Genomic DNA, 20,503 nt, shown 5'->3' with positions numbered 1-20,503 from the left:
TTGGTATAAAAGTGAATCAAAATAACTTGAGCTTCATCTGTTCAGTCTTTACCCTGATCGTTCATTTGGTGCTCTCAGCTGTCTGTGCACTTCACCTTTTATGGAGTTTTTGTGGGCGTTGCTTAAAAAAATCCAAATGAGCTGTGTTGGGAACACACTTTATGAATGTTCAACATGCACACAAGCCTGAAGAAAAGCAGCTTTTCTGAATTTTTTTTTTTTTTGGAAATCTGGCAGGAAGTTTGAGTTGGGTTTGGCTTCTGCAAACATTTACATGTGACGTTATTTAAAGATTTGATAAATGCAGGCATGAGATTTTTCTGATTTTTGGTGGAATTCTGATTTTTACACATCTATACGAGTCATTCACGATCAGTATAAATTAGATGAAAAAAGCTTGTTTGGGGGGTTGGTTGGTTCGGGTCCACAATTAGGTCGTCAGCATTACTGTTCAGTCCTTGCAGTGTGTGCTTTGAGACTGGCTGCATTGTTCAGCGGTTCCCCGCCCACAGAGAGTGTTTAAAGTGTTGATGTTGCCGATTGGTCGGTTGGGATATTTTTGTCAAATCACGGTTCGCGATGCATATTCTATCAATTATGCGGCATGTATAAAAATGGTGACGGCATCAACGCTCGTAATATTGCTGCGATTTAAAGAGTTGGATTCTTCTGTGTAAAAATAAATGTAGGTGGTCGTGGTTTGAAGAAGAAATATGTCAAACTTGACGAATGACGAGCGAGAAAATTCTAAGCGTCAAGCTCAGAGTTTTTCAAGAAGATAAATAAGCCAGGCAAAGCTATTTGTGACCTTTGCACTGATGCCATCAACTATGGAGCATGAGGTAGGTAAAACATAAATATTGGAATAATAAATTATTTTCTGTGTACAGATATACTACCTCTGTCGTAAGGGAGCGACCATGAAAATACTTTGGGGGGCTGGAGATTTTTTGAAATAAATAAATTTGTGCAGGAAAAAAACCCGGAAAAGGCACTTGCTAGCTATACAGCTGTCCTGGGTAAAACTTATTAGCACTTACTCATGGTCCTTTTGGTCATGATGCTCGTCTTGCTGTACCCCTCAGCTCGAGAAGGAGGTGGCTCTGGTGAAAGCTGAGCTGCAGAACACATTCCTGACTCTCCAAACCAGAAGTGAGGAACTGCAGGAGATTCATGAAGAGATGCAGAAAGTGACTGAGGAGAAGAACCAGAAGGAAAAGGAGAACCAGGTCATGAGGAAAGAGCTCAAGCAGCTGGATCATCAACTTCAGCAGCTCCTCCTCTTATTCACAGATGCAGGCAAGATAGAAGGTGAATCGACACTTTCAGACCGATCACAATCCAGAATTCAACTATTTACTATTGCAGACTCGCAGACGTGTGTGTGTGTGTGTGTGTGTGTGTGAGAGAGAGAGATCTCTACATCAGAGCCTGATTGGCATGCCTCGTTAGCAGCTTGCTAATAAAGTCACTCTACTGCGATGGCCTGATGACACTTTTCATACATAATGCACGTTCACACACACTCAAACTAACACTCATTATCTGACATACTAACTTGCACTGCCTACCCCAGGGGTCATCAAACTACGGGCTGACTCCGGCCCGCCACCCCCCTTTGACCGGCCCCCCAGCCCCTCTGCCCCCCACCACTTGATCCGGCCCTATGAGGCAATCCCCAAAAGCGGTCATGGCCTATTTTTTTTTAAATTGCTTTTTGGCAAATAACAACATGTCTGCATCTTGTATTTTGTTGATTTTATCAATTAAAATTGATATTTAGTTATAAAATGAGCTATTCATATTTTCCGAATTTTCGTCATATGCTCGCAATCAAGCAGTGACAGGCAGCGCACGCGCAGAGAACTGTCAGTGTTCAGGACAGCAAAATGGCTAGCGGTCAGCGGAAAGTTAACAGACAGTGCAGAGTTTTTTAAAGAACAGTGGACCACCGATTATTTTTTTCGTTCAGTGTAAGGACCGTGCAGTTTGTCTTGTATGTAAAGAAATTGTGTTGGTTTTCAAAGAATATAATCTGCGTCGTCACTACGAAACCCGCCACAAAGAGTATGCTAGTTTGCGAGGGCAAACAAGAGAAGACAGGATTCGGAGGATGAAATGCGGACTGGCTGCACAACAGAATGTATTCCTTCGCCAAACCCAGATCAACCAGGCTGCTGTCCGAGCTAGCTATAAGGTAGCTCACCTACTAGCTACCCATGGAAAGCCGTTTACTGATGGGGACTTTGTTAAAGTATGCATGCTTGCTGTGGCCGAGGAGGTGTGTCCCGACAAGAAGGATGCACTCAACGCGGTGAGTCTCTCCGCACCTACTATGACCAGGCGAACCGAAGATTTGGGGGACACCGTGTATGACCAGCTGAATGAGAAAGCGTCAGAATTCGAGTTTTTTGCTTTGGCCATGGATGAGAGCAATGACGTGCAGGACACAGCACAACTGCTGTGATCTATTGATCTATTGCTCATATTATTATAATTTCACTGTTTTTTTAAAATGTATTTATTTTATAGGCCTATTTATTTGACCTTTATTAAGTGCTGCATACAATTATTATTAATATTATTAATATCAACAGGCCTACCTACAATTTATAATTTTCCACTCACCTTTGCCAGTGTCAATCACCTCAACTAGGCAGATGTTTCTTACCTTGACAGCTTTGATGTTATTTTTATTAGAAAATAAATAAATGGAATATCTGTGGTATTTCAAATTAAAACAAAGTGTGAAGACTCGATTACTACTTTTGCAAACCACTAGTAAAGATAAACAAATATGTGCCAGGAATCAAGTGTTGATATAGTAGTGGGGATATAGTAGTGTTGATATAGTAGTGGGGCTATAGTAGTGTTGATATAGTAGTGGGGCTATAGTAGTGGGGCTAAAGTAGTGTGGATGTAGTAGTGGGGCTATAGTAGTGGGGCTATAGTAGTGGAGCTAAAGTAGTGTTGATGTAGTAGTGGGGATATAGTAGTGTTGATATAGTAGTGTTGATATAGTAGTGTTGATATAGTAGTGTTGATATAGTAGTGTTGATATAGTAGTGTTGATGTAGTGTGGATATAGTAGTGGGGATGGCCGTGCCAGGCTAGTAATCTCTACTACACAATAAGGCCTGCTGGTGGTCATATTTGTCTGGGTCATACAATTCTATGTTATATAGCTGACTTGACCCCGGCCCCCCCATCACAGTCAGGAACGACAATGCGGCCCCCAGAGGAAAAAAGTTTGGTGACCCCTGGTCTACCCCCTCAATGCTGTCAGGTCAGCAGTACTGTAGTGAGAAACTGGATGAATATTTGGTGCCATTATTTAAATTTTCCCCACATTTACATCATACAGACCTCTGCTTGTGTTTATAATCTGGAAATACCGAAAGAAAAAAATAACTATTTGCCTGACAGAGCGTACATGCTCCCGACAAATTCTCGTCGGTTTGTTTCGTTTGCAAACTACACTCCCCGGCCACTTTAATAAGAACCTGTTCTTGATTCTAAGGTCCCTTTTCTTGGCTGCGGGACTGGAACCTAATGTGTTCTTCTGTTGTTGCATGCTGAGATGCTTTTCTGCTCACCACGGTTGTAAAGAGTGATTATATGAGTTACTATATCCTTCAAAAAAGCTCGAACCAATCTGTCCATTTCCCTCTGAGCTCTCTCAACAACAAGGCGTTTGTTTCCGCCCACAGAACTGTCGCTCACTCACTCACCCAGTGTTTTTTGTTTTCCGCACCATTCTGTCTGTGTAAACTCTAGAGACTGTTGTGTGTGAAAACCCCAGGAAGGAGATCAGCAGCTTCTGAAATACTCAAACCAGTCCGTCTGGCTCAAACCAACACCCGTACCACAGTGAAAGAAAGTCACACTTTGAGATCACAAGTTTTCCCGTTCTGATGTTTGAACATTGTGAACATTAATTAGCTGAAGCTCTCGAGTTGTATCTGCATGATTTGATGCATCGTGCTGCTGCCGAGGGATCGGCTGATTGGAGAACCGCATCAAACTGCAGGGGGATGGATGGATGGATGGATGTTCTGAATAAAGTGGCTGGTGAGTGTATATCAGCGACACAGCTGACCAGGATGTAGAATTAATATCATCTCATCCCAGAATGTTGACATGATCAGCGTTCTCCCCAGAGTGCTTTTGCGTGTTGGGGTCAACACGCTTTAAATTTGTCGATACGTGATCTTATTTATTTATTTATTTATTTATTTTTTTGCTCCGACACTTGCTGAAAATTGCTCTGTCAACTCTCACAACTTTGCCGTGAGACTCACGATTTTTTGCACTGAATCGTGCAGTGAAAGGACATTCGTGATTGGTTGACTGCAGGAAGTTGACCAGTGAAATCGCCTCTTACTTTGTCTTCATCATTTCCACATTACCAGCTGGAAAGGCGCACCTGGCAAAAATGAGCAACAGTGATTCTGGATCAGAGGGCCCTCCAAGTTCTAAACAACAGAACGTTTCCAAGTGTCAAGGTGCAGCTCAGTATGATACAAAGTTGAATTCGAACTGGACCAAAATCCGTCCATGCATGACTTGCTGATTCGGCGACCAAGCACCATTTCTGATGCACGGTTTGCAATGGGAGTATCAGTTCTAAACACCAAGACCTTCGAGATGTTGATGTTCACACGCAAAGAAAGTCTCACAAAGATCTTGAAAAAGTGAGATCGTCATCAGGATCACTCTTGACTGCGTTTTCAGCCCAGACTTCTGTCAGTAGATTTTTATAGTTTATCGTGTTTGAAACAAGTTAAGCGTGCCTTGTTTTAGTTATTCTAAGCTCAACTCGATCTATTTGCAAAGCTGCTCAGTTAAAGATTCAAGATTCAAGATGTCTTTATTGAAATTCGCAGTGAAGTCGCCACTGAATTACTTTCAATTTACAGACTTAAAAGTTAAAAACTTGTACGACTAACGATATTACACATCTCGTAACATTCGTAATTAAAAGTAGCAAGATTCTTACACTATACCCATTACACACAATGATTAACACATTCATAAAATCCACTTAAATAAAATATGTATACATCGATTGCACTTAATTTTTCAATCGTCTGAAAACAGAGAAGTGTTAACGACATGGAAAATATTTGCGGCTTGCTGCTGATGGAAATTATTCCCCAGACTTATTGAGCAGGTTGCGCATGTACGGAATAGGAGAGTTGCTATATTGGTTTGTTCTTGTTTTGGGGCAGTTCAGTTTCTGACCGTTTCTCGTGACACGGCCTGAGACCAGAAGCCTGGTCGGTGGCAGCCAATCTCTGTATTCAGACTTCAGCAATGCCCTTGCGAACTTGAGGCAGAGCTGCTCCCGTCTCTCTGCTAATGTCACAAGACCAAGGCTTTGCAGTGCACAAGAGTAGCCTGTGTAAGCGTTCCCTAAAATAATACGGCACGCCCACTTCTGGATTCTTTCCAGTTTGTCCGCTTGAGATTGGGTTAGTCCTGATGACCACGCAGGTGCCGCATACTCAAGAACGGGCCTAACGTAGCCCCGTGAGGCACTTGGTACCGTTCAGCAGCATGCGGTTGTTCGTAGACCATAAGTGTAGCTCGTCCAACTCCTGTTGAAGGGTGGAGGGCTCTGGACTCGAGCAGATTCATGCCGTCCACGTATTTCCACATCGGAATGGCGGTGTTACTTGCCGTGTCATCAATAAGGGTTCGGAACAAAATGGGGCCAAGCATTAAAGTAAAATAAAAGCTTATTTTTGAACTTTCCCACAGATATGTTATCATAAATATATACCCTAATATCTTTTTTCCAACAGGAACTTTGCATGCTGTGTTTTATTGTTACAGTAGTAGTCGAGCGAGTCTGTGTTGGTGACGGGAAATAAAAAAAAAAAAATAAGCACATAAATGTATAATTATATAATTGGAAGTTGTTAATATATCATTGTCCTAACGCTTTTGGGATTTTTGCTGATGGTATTACTTTGAGTAATTCACTAACTTTTTATATTCCTTTAAGATTATCTTTCTAATAATTTATTAAACGTTATAAACGCGAATTAATATTTTATAACTTATATTTAATACATAGGACAGAATATTAAATTTACTCAGCTTGTAGTGTTCTATTCAGATCATTTTTTGTAATGATATAATTATTTATTTACGCTTTCATTTAATAAAGGGCCAAATAAACCTCAAACTACGCTGCAGTAAACCGCAAACCGGCGCAGTTTTACCGAGTTAAAACCTTGATTTAGAAATGACTTGGTGGCAACACAAATTGTTTCCTGTTTTTCTGTGAAGTGACATAAATATGTACGGTAGTTTTGTGGTGAAAGCTTATTGAAACATGATCATTGCACAGCTTTCAGTTCATGATCATGTTGAAATGTGTTATTGTTTACCTGGCATTGCTTTTGTTAATACATGTGGTGTCCTCATGAAGCTGCTTTTTTTTCCCCCCCCATTAATAGTAACAAGAAGGTGAAAACTAAATATTCACCCTAAGGCCACCAATCCCCTCTTAAAGTTGGCAAAATCGTTTTCGGCTGCAGGGCCTTGCCCCCATTAGGGCTTTGCCGTGGACCTGACCGGGGCCCGCAGCCCCTGGACCCTGGCTTTCTCACTTCTTTTTTCATTTTTGGGGTTGACAGCTATGTTCAACCATCTCATCTCATTATCTCTAGCCGCTTTATCCTTCTACAGGGTCGCAGGCAAGCTGGATCCTATCCCAGCTGACTACGGGCGAAAGGCGGGGTACACCCTGGACAAGTCGCCAGGTCATCACAGGGCTGACACATAGACACAGACAACCATTCACACTCACATTCACACCTACGCTCAATTTAGAGTCACCAGTTAACCTAACCTGCATGTCTTTGGACTGTGGGGGAAACCGGAGCACCCGGAGGGAACCCACGCGGACACGGGGAGAACATGCAAACTCCACACAGAAAGGCACTCGCCGGCCACGGGGCTCGAACCCGGACCTTCTTGCTGTGAGGCGACAGCGCTAACCACTACACCACCGTGCCGCCCCATGTTCAACCATGTTAACAATAAAAAGTGACAGTGTCAGTCAGTCCCTTTTTTCCAAAATTTTCCAGGCGAGGCCCCCCAGACCCCGCCAACGAGAGGGGGAAATCCCTCCGCACACCTTTGGCGTGGCGCGCGGATCTGTGTGCTACCCAGAAGAGCATGATGCGTTTCTGGTCAAAGTTTAAACGTCGAAGAGATTTATCGAACCACACTGACTTATGTAACTCGCAGGTTTATCCAAAAATGATCACTTGCTTGCTCTGGAAAGGATTTTCCCACTTCCCATGGAGAAGAAAGCTAATTGTAAGAAGGCAAGCATCAGAACTGAATGCAGGTTGAATCAGATGGGTAATTAAATAGGTAGCTAGCAATCCACCAGAGTTATTTATTATCATAATGAATATAAGATGGCAAAATGAAATGTTAAAACAATCCCCAAGGCTGTCAACTTGCACTGGTTTGTTTTATTAAAGGATATGGGACATGAAACATAAATGCACGCTATATCAGTTTCTTTCCATTAAAAATATGAATTAATTGCATCAACAAATACAAAATCATCTATTAAATTCAGTAAAATCGTTATATTCGTGATGACTATATGGCATTTCTGCTCGAGCTCCGATATGCATATTTTGCAACCGGAAGAGCCGCTGTCACGTGATCATACGTCACAAAAACTTTCGGGCACAGCACAAGCGGGTAGATGAATGGAGAAGTGGATGACAAGAAAATTGTTTTTATAGTCTTTAACGTACATTGGACATCATGGTGTATTGTGCTGCTTATGGTTGCAATAATTCCAATGGGAAATGCCCTGGAGTAAGTTTTTTTTGCATTCCCCAAGGACCCGAAGCTGAGGAAAGTGTGGGCTCACCTGCGCATGCGCAGTAGGCTTGGTAGGACAAATCCAAGAGGTAGGATAACTTTACAGAACACCTGTTGAAAAAACTTGGCACCTACTGTTTCCCACAAACTGTATTCGGACCATTTCACTGAGGATTCTTTCAACATTAATACTCAGGTACTGAGCGATATTAATTCATGAAACAGGAAGCATAAGGATGAGAAAAAAAAACAGTTCAAATCGGGAAGCCGCGCACACCTGCACCAGGCTGCACAAATGCGCACAGCTTCCTGACCCAAACCGCCTCTCTCTCATCCTTACACTTCATGCCTCATCCTCCATGAACCAACATCGCTATTTTTTTTTTTTTTAATCGGATCTGCACGATTCAGCCGTGAAAAAGGCGGCATCCGCCGAAAGGCGCGCTGTTTGCATCCCTGGAGGGCAGGGGACAGGGCAGGAATATTTTTGTTGATATGAGTGATCCGGTGCGATTTCGCGACCCCCCCCACCTGTTGAAGACCTCTGCACTAAGCGACTGAAAGCCGAGGTAAGGATTAGTATTATAATTTTGGGTGTATCAATTATTGATTATCATTATTCTGACTCGTTTCGCCATTTTGAATGTTTTCATCTCGGACTCTGGAAGCATTGTATCTCAATCAATCTCGAAAAATATCAGCAAAAAAAAACCTAGCTTGCAACAGACTTTAGCTAGATCTATGATGAACTTTCAATGTATGATACAAAAATAATACTTCTTTGAGCAGAATTGTTTTTAACTTACCAGGAAGTGTTATCCAGCCGACCGCTTTCAGTTTCATGAGGGCTGAATGACTCTCAGAATCATCTGAGCCGTCAGAGTAAAGACAAGATCCATGTTCATGTGAATTTCCAGCTATCGGTTCGAATTGATAGGGTCTAACGTCACATCTCTGTGAAACATCGGGAATGTCACTGTCGATGGTGTCCATTTCGGTAACCTGTTTACATTAGATTCCCAAGCGCTGGCTCCTTGGAAAGTTTTTGTGACGTCACGGGTCACGTGACCACCTAGCTAATTAACGAATCCTTGTTTTACGCTGATGTATAAAAAAGTTGAATAATGTGATGATTTTCACATTTTTGACGCCCTGCAGTGATTTAGATGGCATTTCTTATGTCCTTTATACATAATTATACCCAGAAAAAAATCCATGTCCCATATCCTTTAAACATTCCGGGTGTGATGTGTTATATGTAGCGTTGTAGAACTCGAGACCGACTCAGGACCACTTTCTGAAGGTGTCGTCTCGGAACCGGCCGCATTTTTACTCGGTCTTGTCTCGATCTCTTGATTTTATTTTAAGACCAGTCAAAACCACAACCGTGTGGATTTCACTAAATTGCCTGTGTATTGTCGGATTTATTCGTTAACGTTGCATGTAAAATTTCCTGCTTCAAATGCAGCATTGCCAATTTGAACATTTTCTTCCTGTTAATGGCAGTCACCCCTCCCCCACCTCCTTCACACACCCGGTCTTGGTCTTGATGCACTCTGGTCTTGATCATGACTTGGTTTAGGTGGTCTTCAATACAACACTACCTGTAACGACACGATGCAGGTGAACAAACGGAACCTTTCCAGTGTACTCCGTGGAAATGTGGATGTTGTCCTCACTCCTACTCAACTGATTTGACTAATCACTGGTCTGCATCATCTCTCCACCCAGAGTTTGGTTCTCTTGGTACACTGGCAAGAAGGGACCAAATTCAGTCCCTGAAAATGGAAATCCTGACAAACTAATGAGATTTTGTAGCAGTGGAAAATGCCAAAGTCGTGAAACACCACTACACTCCAATGCCAGAAGAAGCCGATTGTTTGAGTCCTATAAATATTTTTCATCCGTTGATTTGTTGCAACAGCGCTCGGAGGATTGCAGTCACTCCCAGTCGTCGTGTCTGTTAGTTTGGAAAGTGCCAGGTGAGTGAGCGAGTAAGCTCGGATTGGGATATTTTTACTGTTATCCTGGATGTATTGAGAGCAGAGGTTACTTAAGGGCATGTCAGGTTTAGGATGCACATGTTTTGCCCTGCTGTGCGTCTGGCTTTGTGCGTTTGGTTTAGCTGAAGCTGACATGCCCCCGCTTGGCTGTACGTGTTCAATACACATGCACAGGAACTGCAGCTCACCTTAATGATGGTTGTGTGTGTGTGTGAGGGGTAATGATGCGGTGCCGTGCTGCCTGGCTTGGCTGTCTGTAGAGAACTCCTCATTTGCAGTCTGGGAGGCCTTTGTTGTTCATGCGCACAGTGTTGTTACGCAGCCTGGAATGTCTCATTAAGAATTAACGTGGGCATCCTTAGCAGGCGACAGTCAGAGATCACCCTGCGAGAGAGAGAGAGAGAGAGAGAAAGAGAGAGACACACACACAGCTCTCCAGCCTGAGCGCTTTAATTATCAGGCGTTATCTGTCCCCCTCCCCTCCCTTTGTCCTAGCTGTGCCGGTTATGATCTGATTCTGAAGCATGCCGAGCTGCCGCGGCCTCACCTGGCACCCTTGCCTCCTCATTACCTTCCAGCTCCCACACTCAGCTAAACACGCCAGTTGCTTGCATGCTAGCTTTGGGAGACTTTTCAAAATGGTTCTATTTGTAAAAACTGCACAAGGACAGTGACGATTTTTTTTTTTTTTTAAATCTCCAAAAGTCTTTCCTGGGATGAGACCTTGAGGTTGCCAGGGAAGGTGACGTATCCCAGCTTTTCCAAAGAAGAGCTTCGAGACATCATTCCTGGGTGTCAAGGCAACGGTTTCACTGATGCACATCCTTTCCTTCCGTAACATTAAAGTCTACTCTACAGCAGCGCCGCGTATTGATTTCCAAGGTGCTTAAAATGTAAAAAAGGTGTCTGTGGGGTTTGATTGGAATTGGTGTTGACCATGCATAAGTGATGGATTTCAGTTTGAATTTTTTTTTTTTTTTTAAACACGAAGGAGAAAATGGAAGATGTGCCAAGGACCATGAGAGTTCAAGTGGCTGATTGAACCGTATGAAGACAGACAGACGAGAAACGAGAGCGACCTGTCGAGGTACCCTCGCAGACTTCAACAACGGGGGGGTTAAGAGACCGTCTTGTGCTTCAGCCACTCAGCTGAGCCCTTGGCATGGATGAATGGAGTGCTGAAGAGAACAGAGCTCCTCGCCATGCTTTGTGTTTACACTTCCACTTCAACATCACTGTTGTCCTACGGCTAATCGATGAAGGACGGAGATATTCACTTCTGCACAGGGCTGTCCACTCTGAGCTGTTCTGTCTCTTCTTCTTCTCTACATCTAGATTTGTTGTTGCAAATTCATGACCTACATGGCATGATGTACATCATTCCCTCGTTTTGTCAGTCTCCGCTGTATACAGTTTGACCTTGACGACCTACGCTGTGGCTGCTTGAGGTGTTTATTTTGTGCCATTACACACAGCTCTGTGATTTAAAAAAAAAAAAAAAAAAAGACGAGGAGAAATGATGCATTATGCACCAGAATATAACTTGATGCAGCAGCTCCATGTCTGTCCCTGCAGAAGAGAGCCAAGCCCTGATTGGCTGGCAGTGACATGATTTACGAGGCTGGGGTTGGAGGTTTCCATGGATGGAACCTTCCAGAGAATGATGCATCGCAAAATAATTGAAGAATCCTTCGTACTAGTGCAAAAGTGTTTAAATGCAAATGTTGCTAATGCAGAGAAAAGTGAAAAATGGCAGCCTTATAGTGCGAGATGTGAAGGCGTGTACTGAACGCTCAAAATCCAGGACAGGACATGTCATACATACATACATCTGTTAATTTATTTACGATTCACAACTTTTCTACACGAATAGATTTGTACGATCGTGCATTTTAAAACGTGTATATTTATATATAAAAAAAAAAAGCTTCATTTTCCTGATTAACAAATGGCTCTTTGTGCTCATCCAGAGTAATAGAATAGGCCATAAATTTTCATTCCTTTTGCGCCGAAATGCCGCCCTTCGAGCAAGCAGTGACATCCTATCCCTTTTACTGAGAGGTATACATTTTAAAGATGATGGAATTATCAGCGAGATCTCTCCGCCTGAAAACCCGGGAGTGGACCCGAGGAAACTCTTTTCCAATACAACTAGATTACTGCAGATAATTGTGTTAGACGGAGTATTGATCGAAAAATTGTTGTACTCAGGAAACATCTAAACACACAATTTCTGAGCTCTTTTATTGCTATCTATCCGACAGTACACCTCCGTTTTTATTTTTACCATGAGAGATTCTGCATGAAAAAGATATGAATTCTTTTATTATGACGCATCATAATGATGAAAGAAAATCTCGGGTTGGAACATCAGAGAAATTACTCCTTTACAAGAATCTATTGATCACTTTATATCAAAGGAGTATGTTTGACATAAGATTACCTGCCAGTTTGAACATTAGGTACACTGTGTTATAGCCCGGGGCAGTTGTAAGTCTGCCAAAGGGATTGTAAATAAGGCAGCAGCTGCGAGCGCCTCTGGCTTAGAATCAAGTCAAGCTCAAAAACCGAGGCAAAGGTAAACTCGAGATGATGCAGATTTTAAAAATCCCACTCCCCCCCCCATGACATCTATAGGACGGATAGTGGTTATGTCCTAGAGACAAACGTGTCCAGTCAAAACCTTACACATGCACACGTTCCATATTTTCTCTCTTAAAAACCCAGAATTAAATAAAGCCACGTTTCCCGCTTTCCTCCCTCCTCTCACCTCCCTCCTTTGGCAGCCTCCAGCTTTTACATTTCATTGAAAAGACACTATTCCATCACTTCCAGCACTCAACCTTACCTGCATGAATAATAAATAAACAAACAAACAAACAAACGATCACGTGCCCTGGCAATGATTAATTGTTCACCACCAACTCTCAACTCTCTCCCAGGATGGCCAGGGTTAACGGAGTTGTATTGGATTGATACTTTGGATATGATCTTTATTTTAATATATTTATTTTCTGAGCCAAAGCTGAATTTTAAGCACCCCTCTCTCTCGATCTCAGGTTATTGATTTTATTTAGATGTATAACAATTTTTTTTTACCTTGAGGTTCTGTAATCTAGCTGAGGTGGGCTTGCGTTCAGGCTTTGTGTGTGTACGTTGTTAAATATTTAGAGATTTTGGTTGCCTCTTCAATTTCCTGCGGCTCCAATTTAAACAGTTTGGGCCCTGCAACGCCATAAATTAATCATGTTTGACCGTGGATTTTTAGCATTCACTTTTAAGCAGCAGTACTCCCTCCCAGCCATATATAACACGCTATTTAGAAGAGACTGAAAGCCCTTAAAGCTCTGCTGCGCTGGATCCATTACACTCAGCAGCTCAAACTAAGGGGAGCTCTACTTACAAAAATAACACAATCATCTCTGCATTCAATAATCCATAGTCTGAGACTCGGTTCTGACTGGAGTCTGTGTTTTATTAGATCTATTTCAAAAAATTATCCCTCACTTTATATCAGATGTAAAGGTACAACGCTGCTTCAGTGTGTTGGCTGAAAGTAGGTGTTTTAAACACACACACACACACACACACACACACACACACACACACACACACACACACACACACTCAATACATTCGCTATAGAAAAGCCAGAACAGTACTTTTTTTTTTTTCCCTTCTCTCTTCCCCAAGATAGATGTACAGAAGACGGGGTGGGGGGGACTCGGCTGTATTCTTCAGCGTTTGAGTTCAGGTTCAAAGTAAAGAGTGCCATCTATTGTCAGAGGCTGGAATTAATTCCTGCTTTGTGGTCAGAACAACAAAAGAATCAGGCTTGAAAATGTACGAGTATGGACAAATGTAAATCTTAATAATATCGAAAACAGCATTTTGGTGAAGGAAAATGTTTGTTTTTTCATTGAGGCACAAGGATATCATTTCCAGTTTCTGTCCTGAAATATATCGCTGTAGGCTCAGTGTAGGTTTTACAGCACTGCTAAAAATACAGACGTCAAAGATGATAATTTCTGTACGAATTTAAATTCGAGTGGCTTTTGACAATTTTTTTTTTTTATTATTGTGTTATATTTATGAAAAGGGAATATAATTCATATGCCAATCTCTATTCATTTCCATTGTGTAATAATTTTGAACAGTGTTTACAGAATGAAGTGTAATTAGTCAACAGATACTTAAGCATAAATTTGTCAAGAATTAAGGTCTCTTCCTGCCCCCATTCCTGCCCTCTCCCTGTTCCTTTCCCCCCTTCTCTCTAGCTGATACTGTACTGGAGCAGGAAGACGGTGCTGTTTCCTTACCATCATTTCTCAAGAGGACAGAACAGCAGCTGAGTGACCATCCTGAAGAGGACATCCATCAACTCACCTGGTTACAGTAAGATACAATAACACTAAACCACCAACTCGCCCGGCTACAGTGAGATACAGTAACACTAAACCACCAACCCGCCCGGCTACAGTGAGATACAGTAAAGCTATACAAACCCACCATCTCGCCCGGCTACAGTGAGATACAGTAACACTAAACCACCAACTCGCCCGGCTACAGTGAGATACAGTAAAGCTGTACAAACCCACCGTCTCGCCCGGCTACAGTGAGATACAGTAACACTAAACCACCAACTCGCCCGGCTACAGTGAGATACAGTAACACTAAACCACCAACCCGCCCGGCTACAGTGAGATACAGTAAAGCTATACAAACCCACCGTCTCGCCCGGCTACAGTGAGATTCAGTAACACTAAACTACCAACTCGCCCGGCTACAGTGAGATACAGTAACACTAAACCACCAACTCGCCCGGCTACAGTGAGATACAGTAACACTAAACCACCAACTCGCCCGGCTACAGTGAGATACAGTAAAGCTGTACAAACCCACCGTCTCGCCCGGCTACAGTGAGATACAGTAACACTAAACCACCAACTCGCCCGGCTACAGTGAGATACAGTAACACTAAACCACCGTCTCGCCCGGCTACAGTGAGATACAGTAACACTAAACCACCAACTCGCCCGGCTACAGTGAGATACAGTAACACTAAACCACCAACCCGCCCGGCTACAGTGAGATACAGTAAAGCTATACAAACCCACCGTCTCGCCCGGCTACAGTGAGATTCAGTAACACTAAACTACCAACTCGCCCGGCTACAGTGAGATACAGTAAAGCTGTACAAACCCACCGTCTCGCCCGGCTACAGTGAGATTCAGTAACACTAAACTACCAACTCGCCCGGCTACAGTGAGATACAGTAAAGCTGTACAAACCCACCGTCTCGCCCGGCTACAGTGAGATACAGTAACACTAAACCACCAACTTGCCCGGCTACAGTGAGATACAGTAACACTAAACCACCAACCCGCCCGGCTACAGTGAGATACAGTAAAGCTATACAAACCCACCGTCTCGCCCGGCTACAGTGAGATTCAGTAACACTAAACTACCAACTCGCCCGGCTACAGTGAGATACAGTAAAGCTGTACAAACCCACCGTCTCGCCCGGCTACAGTGAGATTCAGTAACACTAAACTACCAACTCGCCCGGCTACAGTGAGATACAGTAACGCTATACAAACCCACCGTCTCGCCCGGCTACAGTGAGATACAGTAACACTAAACCACCAACTCGCCCGGCTACAGTGAGATACAGTAAAGCTGTACAAACCAGGGCTTTGAACCGGTTCAAGGAACGAAAACGAAAACCGGGAACTTTTTCTATTTCACATGGAACAGAAACGAAACCAGAAACTTTATTATTTTTTATGTTCCGGAACAGAAACGCTTATTAAAAATAATGGTAACCGGTTAATACCGGTTTTTATTTCGTTCCTCAAAGTTTCTGTAGCCTACTAATAAAAAAGTCATTCTTCTCCTGTGGAAGTTTCTATGACCCGCTGGGGTTCACTTCCTGTGTGACGTTCGCTGATTGAATGGAGAGAGCGGGAAGGTGGACTACTAGTGAATACTAGGTGAATTACTGAGTGTCTGAGCAAAGAAGAGCCTGAACGATGCAACCTCCCTATTGGCTGTTTGTAAAAATGTATCAGTTGTTGCCCTTCCCACGGGAATCATCGCGGGCTCGAGAGACGAGACCTGACGAGTTAGTTCGTTGGTAGCAGAACAAAATGTCTGGACACAAATCGGGTTTTCAGAAAAGGAAAGAAAATAAACGGAGGGTCGAAAATACAAAAAAGGAGGCAGAAAATGCAAAACGAGTTTTAAGGTAGGACAAATGGTTACTTTTTAAGGCAGCCCGCCGTGGCTGCAGGCTTTCAGTTGTCATTGAATGGTTAGTTTTCTGAGGCAGCCCGCCGTGGCTGCCTGCAGGCTGATTTATTATAGCCCATTTAGTTAAAATAGTTGATATAAAATGTTTATAGTTATAGTTATGTGATGGTTGTCCTGATTTAGACTGGTGGTTTTTTTTTTGGGGGGGGGGGGGGTTGCGCGATGTTGCACCCGGGTCCAGATTAGGGCAGAACCGGCCCTGGCTACATTTCAGCTGTAGTTTGTTTTATGAATGTATGTACTTGCATAGACGTGTACTTCCAATATGGCGCCTAACAAAATCTCGCGGCGCGGTGACGTCATGCGGTAGGGCCTGACTAGCCTTTGGTATCACACTAAACGAATTATCTTTCATTTTTGGCACTTTTTCTGTTTGTGTAGATGGGAAGACATACTGAGAATCCAAATCACCAACATTTGAAATAATAATTGTTTTGAATTATTTCTTGTCTTATTTAATGAAGGCTACATTTGGCTTAAGCTGGATGAGACAGAGACATAATTTTATAGCCATTTGTTAAACAGCTGACAGGGAACGTAATTAACCGTTCCGGGAACGAAATTTTTTTGTTCTAACCGGTTCGGGAACGTCTATTTAATGGTGGAACCCAAAACCGGAAACGTTAAAATTCCGTTTCTGTTCGGAACGAACCAATAGGAAAAAAATTCCGGTTCAAAGCCCTGGTACAAACCCACCATCTCGCCCAGCTACAGTGAGATACAGTAACACTAAACCACCAACTCGCCCGGCTACAGTGAGATACAGTAAAGCTGTACAAACCCACCGTCTCGCCCGGCTACAGTGAGATACAGTAACACTAAACCACCAACTCGCCCGGCTACAGTGAGATACAGTAACGCTATACAAACCCACCGTCTCGCCCGGCTACAGTGAGATACAGTAACACTAAACCACCAACTCGCCCGGCTACAGTGAGATACAGTAACGCTATACAAACCCACCGTCTCGCCCGGCTACAGTGAGATACAGTAACACTAAACCACCAACTCGCCCGGCTACAGTGAGATACAGTAAAGCTGTACAAACCCACCGTCTCGCCCGGCTACAGTGAGATACAGTAACACTAAACCACCAACTCGCCCGGCTACAGTGAGATACAGTAAAGCTGTACAAACCCACCGTCTCGCCCGGCTACAGTGAGATACAGTAACACTAAACCACCAACTCGCCCGGCTACAGTGAGATACAGTAACGCTATACAAACCCCCGACTTGCCCAGCTACAACGAGATACAGTAGTGTTATAGAACCCCTGACTCGCCTGGCTACTGCAAGATACAGTAACGCTGTAGAAACCACCCACTCGCCCGGCTACAGCGAGATACAGTAACACTAAACTGCTGAATAGCCCGGCTACAAGGAGATACAGTAACGCTATGAAAACTGCCGACTCGCCCGGCGACTGTGAGATACAGTAACACTATAAGAACCGCCGACTCACCAGGCTACAGGGAGATACAGTAACGCTATAAAAATCGCCCACTAGACCGGCTGCAGTGAGATACAGTAACACTAAACTGCTGAATAGCCTGGCTACAAGGAGATACAGTAACGCTATACAAACTGCCGACTCGCCTGGCTACAGTGAGATACAGTAACGCTATAAGAACCGCCGACTCGCCCGGCTACTGTGAGATACAGTAACGCTATAAGGCCTGGCTACTGTGAGATACAGTAACGCTATAAGAACCGCCGACTCGCCCGGCTACTGTGAGATACAGTAACGCTATAAGGCCTGGCTACTGTGAGATACAGTAACGCTATAAGGCCTGGCTACTGTGAGATACAGTAACACTATAAGGCCTGGCTACTGTGAGATACAGTAACGCTATAAGGCCTGGCTACTGTGAGATACAGTAACGCTATAAGGCCTGGCTACTGTGAGATACAGTAACGCTATAAGGCCTGGCTACTGTGAGATACAGTAACGCTATAAGGCCTGGCTACTGTGAGATACAGTAACGCTATAAGGCCTGGCTACTGTGAGATACAGTAACGCTATAAGAACCACCGACTCGCCCGGCTACTGTGAGATACAGTAACGCTATAAGAACCACCGACTCGCCCGGCTACTGTGAGATACAGTAACGCTATAAGGCCTGGCTACTGTGAGATACAGTAACGCTGTAAGAACCGCCGACTCACCCAGCTACAGTGAGATACATTAACGCTATAAGAACCGCCGACTCGCCCGGCTACTGTGAGATACAGTAACGCTATAAGAACCGCCGACTCGCCCAGCTACTGTGAGATACAGTAACGCTGTAAGAACCACCGTCTCGCCCGGCTACAGTGAGATACAGTAACACTAAACCACCAACTCGCCCGGCTACAGTGAGATACAGTAACGCTATACAAACCCACCAACTCGCCCGGCTACAGTGAGATACAGTAACACTAAACTACCAACTCGCCCGGCTACAGTGAGATACAGTAACACTAAACTACCAACTCGCCCGGCTACAGTGAGATACAGTAACACTAAACTACCAACTCGCCCGGCTACAGTGAGATACAGTAACGCTATACAAACCCACCAACTCGCCCGGCTACAGTGAGATACAGTAACACTAAACTACCAACTTGCCTGGCTACAGTGAGATACAGTAACGCTATACAAACCCACCGTCTTGCCCAGCTACAGTGAGATACAGTAAAGCTATACAAACCCACCGTCTCGCCCGGCTACAGTGAGATACAGTAACACTAAACCACCAATTTGCCCGGCTACAGTGAGATACAGTAACGCTATACAAACCCACCGTCTCGCCCGGCTACAGTGAGGTGCAATTTTGGTAGACTTCACTGCTGCCTACGACACTGTATGGCATCAGGTCTAAACACTGTAAATGCTTAGGGCCATCCCAGACTGGCATCTTGTTAAGTTCATCTGCTAGCCAACAGAAGCTTTGTCCTTAAAGGAGATACGCAGAACCATGGCCTCATTTTTTGTTTATAAATGCCTTGAGACCCCAAGAACGGCATAGGAATAGTTTTAAGCATTAACAATAAATCAAATGTAGTAATTTTTGCGATTAAAATGATTCATATAGGTAGCGGTCTGAGTGAATGACCTTGACTTCTGTGATGTCACAGCAGGAAAGCTATCGGTCTCATCGCCATTTCCGCTATACTAAAATACAGAGCTAACTGCAACTTTGATCCTCCATTTTGAGTTAATTTATCGCCATGCCATGTAGATATGTTGCTGGTCGGTGCAGCAACACAAAAGAAGGTGGATTTATTTTGCATTCATGGCCCAAGAATGTTCAAACTGCAAAGATTTGGATGCGTTTTGCGAGAAATTCACGGGCACATTTTACTGATGACTTGTACAAAACCTCTGATCTGTTGAGGAGCGTTGGGTATAAGCCCGTACTGAAAGAGGGTGCAGTACCAACAATTAAAGGAAAAGAAAACTACAAGAAAAAGAAAGTAAATTCAGTTGCACCAGTTCTCCCGGAGTGTGAGCCGAGCAGTACTGGCGGCGTATTCAGTATGGAGAAGGAGTGGACCAGTTGTCAGACTTCTCTGCTGGATATGCTTTCCCACCCCCACCCCCCAGATATGCTTGCCTCAGCAGCAATATCTCGCCCTTACGCGGAAGAAGCAAGTGAACGAAGAACTGAAAGCCAGATTGTTTCGAAACAATCAGCCACAAGATCGGCCTTCAAGAAGTGAGAACACAGACGGGTAAGATGCGACTCTCATTTGATTACATCACAACACTCGTTGTTTACCTGCATTTAGATAAATACAAGTAACTTGTGTATTTAAGTTACTGGTATAAAATTATTTAATTTGCTTCAGAATGTGATTGTCTCAGTTCATCTGATTACTTAATTAGCCTTTTATGTTTTATCAGTGAAAATGCATGCATGTACATGTATGTTGCATAAGTTATAACACCTGTCCTGTTTTAATGAGAGTCACATGAGACAGTCAGTTCAATTCCATCCAATTCTCTAGACGGCTTTGTTCTCTGGCTTTATTTCGTAAGGTGGGGCTTCCGTGGCCGACGTGTTACTATCAGATTCACTTTCCGATGGTTCGAACTGATGCGGTTCTACGTGTATAGCAGTAGCATGTACACACACTCCAATTTCAAGACTATCATAGTCAGATGTATTACTATCTGAGGAATCCGAAGAATCTCCAATAAATCCAGATGAAGAGGCCAGTGCAACCACTCTCGCCTGCCGAATCTGGCTTTGGTCTATAGCTGTCAAAGGCCTTGGCTTTAAAACCGGTTACCGCTGTGACGTCACGCACTCGGGGCTGGCTGGCTCAGCGGGGCAGCTCGAATG

The 20,503-nt window shown here is 43.6% G+C and overlaps 1 protein-coding gene across 5 annotated transcripts in view; it reads left to right on the top strand.

The window, feature by feature from the left end:
• Nucleotides 1-20,503, top strand: part of LOC132867049 (early endosome antigen 1-like) — a 270,591-nt gene that overhangs the window by 132,568 nt on the left and 117,520 nt on the right. For all 5 annotated transcript variants that reach the window (XM_060899754.1, XM_060899756.1, XM_060899753.1 and 2 more), the window contains 2 exons: nt 1,086-1,311; nt 14,141-14,258. In XM_060899754.1, the coding sequence (XP_060755737.1) occupies nt 1,086-1,311; nt 14,141-14,258 (344 nt within the window). The remainder of the gene's footprint in view (nt 1-1,085; nt 1,312-14,140; nt 14,259-20,503) is intronic.

Source organism: Neoarius graeffei, chromosome 19 (genome assembly GCF_027579695.1).
Source record: "Neoarius graeffei isolate fNeoGra1 chromosome 19, fNeoGra1.pri, whole genome shotgun sequence".
NCBI classification, from domain to species: Eukaryota; Metazoa; Chordata; class Actinopteri; order Siluriformes; family Ariidae; genus Neoarius; species Neoarius graeffei.
This window is presented reverse-complemented; position numbering and strand designations above follow the sequence as displayed.